At 46.4% G+C, this 3,424-nt stretch overlaps 1 protein-coding gene across 1 annotated transcript in view; it reads left to right on the top strand.

The window, feature by feature from the left end:
• The first annotated feature begins 1,151 nt into the window (after nt 1-1,151).
• The window catches only part of LOC119423850 (corticotropin-releasing factor receptor 1-like), an 86,146-nt gene continuing 83,873 nt past the window's right edge, over nt 1,152-3,424 (top strand). The window contains 1 exon segment of the mRNA XM_037691267.1: nt 1,152-1,344. Within this exon segment, the coding sequence (XP_037547195.1) occupies nt 1,315-1,344 (30 nt within the window). The 5' untranslated portion in view covers nt 1,152-1,314.

The raw sequence follows: 3,424 nt of genomic DNA, 5'->3' as shown, positions 1-3,424 counted from the left end.
AGAAAAACCTCTTACGATAAAGAAAAACCTTGTACGGCAACGGAAAATCTCATACGATAAAGAAAAATCTCGTATGGTAAAGAAAAACCTCTTACGGTAAAGAAAAACCTTGTATGGTAAAGAAAAACCTCTTACGGTAAAGAAAAATCCCGTATGGTAAAGACAACTGGCCACCTTCTCGCTGAGGGGGCAGCTCTACCAACTGCTCCACCATGCTGCCCCTTTACCGTATAAAAATGATTTGATCCGATGTTTGCCGTGAACATCTTGAGATAGGCAGCAGAGCTCTCTGCAGCAGAGCTCTCTGCAGCAGAAGCTCTCTCATGCGAGTCTTTCCGGTGTCATCTTGTGTCTTCTCAGGTTTCTATGGTACGGTTTCTATAGCCGAAGCAAGTGTCAAAGATCTATAAATGTACCTGCTGCTCAGCTCCTCCACCGACAACAAACGTTGGTTTAGTTTGGTTTTAGTTCCACCAGTTAACAAAACCGTCTCTTCGAGGACTGAAAAAGGAATTTCTTGGAAAACTTGTTCAGGTTTATAAAAGAAGCTACTTTGTTTGTTGAATGTTGGATGACACTGATTAAAATGTGGGACGCAGTTGTTTTTGCTGCCACCTAGCCTTAGAAGAAGCAGACATGAGGAACTCCTTCAGTCTTCAGAGGCTCCTGCAGAACTTCCGGTCTCTTCTGGGGTCCAGTCTCCAATTAAAGCTGTAATCTTAAGAACGGCTCCAGAGGGACTTTCATGTTCTGGACTCAAGAGACTCTGGGGACTCTTGGGGACTCTTGGGGATGCTGAAGTGTCCTGAAACTGTGGACCATCAGAGTCCAGCCGTGGACCGGGACGTGTCTTTTTGTTTCTATTATGAATAGAACCTATTGGACAGTAGAGGTTCGGCCCGCAGAGGACACAGATTAAGGACCGGGACTGGAGGAATGGACCGGGTCTGCTCGGGAGTGACGCACCGTGGGCGGCGCGTCCACGCTCTGCGCCACGCACAGCCGCGGGGACGCGTCCGGATCTGTGCAGTTCTGGGTCAAACCTGCGGAACGGAACGCGCCTGGAAGAGGAGGGGAGTGCTGGTCCGGTCCTGGTGATGGTCCACCCGACCAGGATCCCGGTTCTGTGAAGGAGCAGCCTTTTCGCAGCAGGACCGGGCGGACGGTTCGGCACCAGCTGATGAAACTGGACCACCAGCAGTGATTTCAGCCGAACCTGCGGTGTTTTGGCACCGGAACCAGGTTCTGCTCCTGGTTTAAACTCGGTTCTGGAGGAGCTTGCAGCGGACCCAGATGACGTGAGAAGGTTCGGAGATGCCTCGCGGATGTGTCCTCGTGCTTCAGGTAAGTTTTGATCTTTCTGTTCAAACTTCTGGTTCAGATTACTGCAGGACTTAATCCGGATGATGAGGGATTAACGACCTCACCCCCAGGAGGTCTGGACACTGCCCCCCAGGACCAGGACCAGGTCAGGACCCAGGACAGAGGTGGACTCTCCTACAGCCAGACCTGGAAAACCTGAGACCAGAACCCGGAGCTGGTCCTGAGAAATCCACCACTGACCTCAGAGATCCGGTCTGGTCTGTTGGGGGTCTGGTCTGTTGGGGGTCTGGTCTGTGGGGGTCCCTAAATGAAGCCAGCAGAGGGGACCATGAGGACCTCTGATCCGAGGGCGGTTCTGATGTTGCTGCAGAACCTGGAGGTGAATTATCTTCACAGAGGAGATCTGCAGGACTAAGAATAGACTCCCAGACCCCCGCAGTCTGCCCCCCCAGTCTGTTTTCTGTTGGTGGCCCCTCTGTTGGGACCTCAGAGTCCACAGTCACAGACGCTCAGGTCCAAAGGTGACAGCTGGACTTGGGTTCTGGACTCACATGTTTGAGTTCGGCTCCAGCCACTAAAACAAAGAGTTCAGTTTAAGACCAGTTCAGTTCATTAAAGGGATAGTTCAGATCTTTTTGTTGTGTGTGGGAACGCTGTGAGAAATCAACATCTTACCTGTTGTAGATGGTGCTTTGACTGCCCTCAGTCTGGATCAGAAGACTAAAACTGTGTTAGGACAACAGAAATCGTTTTTAGTCCATCAAGATCTATTTTAACTCGAGACAGGACTTTAGAACCATAAAGGTTTGTCTTTTCCTCCATCTTTATTTACGTTTATTATCTTTATTTATGTTTATTATCTTTAATTACATTTATTATCTTTATTTATGTTGATGCCTCGGTGTTGGACTGTTGGACGCAGTGAGTTTCACATTTCAACGACGCGAGCAAACACTCCAGCCTGTAAGCGCTCACATCCATCACGGTGAATACGTGAACGTTGGTTTGGACCGAGGATGTGGTTGGTTTGCTCGTACCTTTCTTAGCGGCTGATCAGGACAAACAGCACTCGCACAGAAAAACGAGCTTTTCCAAAAACCTCCGCTCTGAATTCTGGATTCAAAAATCTTTGGTTCTGCAGAAAACAGCAGCTGTTGTTGCTCACACGAACAGCCGAAAACTAGCAGACATGCTAGTTTTAATCAAAACCTGCGTCGTGTAAACAAGGCCTGAAACTGAAAGCGCTGCAGGTTAGACGATACTTGTTCCTAACACAGGACCAAAGGATCAAAGGATCTGAACTATAGCTCTTTAATTTATGTTTTTGTCACATTAATGGCATTAATGTTCTTTATCGTCTGTTTGGAAGATAAATTATTCCAGTCCAGGACTTGTTTCATCAGAGACCTTTGACATTTTCGAGGGTCTCGTTTCCATTCTCACAGAAGAAAAGACGTCCAGGAGCTCCCAGAGGAGCTGCCGCGCCCGCAGGAGCTCTTTGTTGCAAAAGAAAAGACGTCGGCCTGAATGTGAGCGTCGGAGACGGGCTCTTTGTCATTGGGGCGCTCAGACGGAGAACAAGGTGACGGTGTCGTGTTGAATGTGGGGTACCTGCAGGGTCCGGGGTCCTGGTTCTGTTGAGGCTCGGAGATAAGATCGCTGCGGACAACAAGGAGTTTTAGGCGCTAAAACTGAAGACCTCACTAAAGTGTAAAAACCAAAACATTTAAAAATCACCTTTAAACTTTCTGATCATCAAACTGTGAGATCTGCAAGTTTTTATTATTTTTATTATTATAAGTTTATTCATTTCATGAAAGAAAAACAATTCAATATACAATAAAAGTTTTATCTAAGAAAACTTAATTAAAGGCAGAATGACCGTTGATTCATTTCAATTAACCCAAATCTAAAACAGGTGTGTTAAAGGGATAGTTACAATCATTAAGGCGATGTTCTGTTGAACGTTTGTAAAAATAATTCACAAGTTTTATTTTGTCAGACCACTTCCTGTTAGCTTGTCATTTGAATATCCAACAAACTAAATAATAATATTAAAAAAATCTGAGCATCAAACTGAATCTCTGGCATCCTTCTTAAC

The sequence above is a fragment of the Nematolebias whitei genome, chromosome 17 (assembly GCF_014905685.2).
Source record: "Nematolebias whitei isolate Nwh7 chromosome 17, NemWhi1, whole genome shotgun sequence".
Taxonomy (NCBI): Eukaryota; Metazoa; Chordata; class Actinopteri; order Cyprinodontiformes; family Rivulidae; genus Nematolebias; species Nematolebias whitei.
The sequence above is the reverse complement of the archived record's forward strand: the minus strand, read 5'-3'. Positions and strand labels throughout refer to the sequence as shown.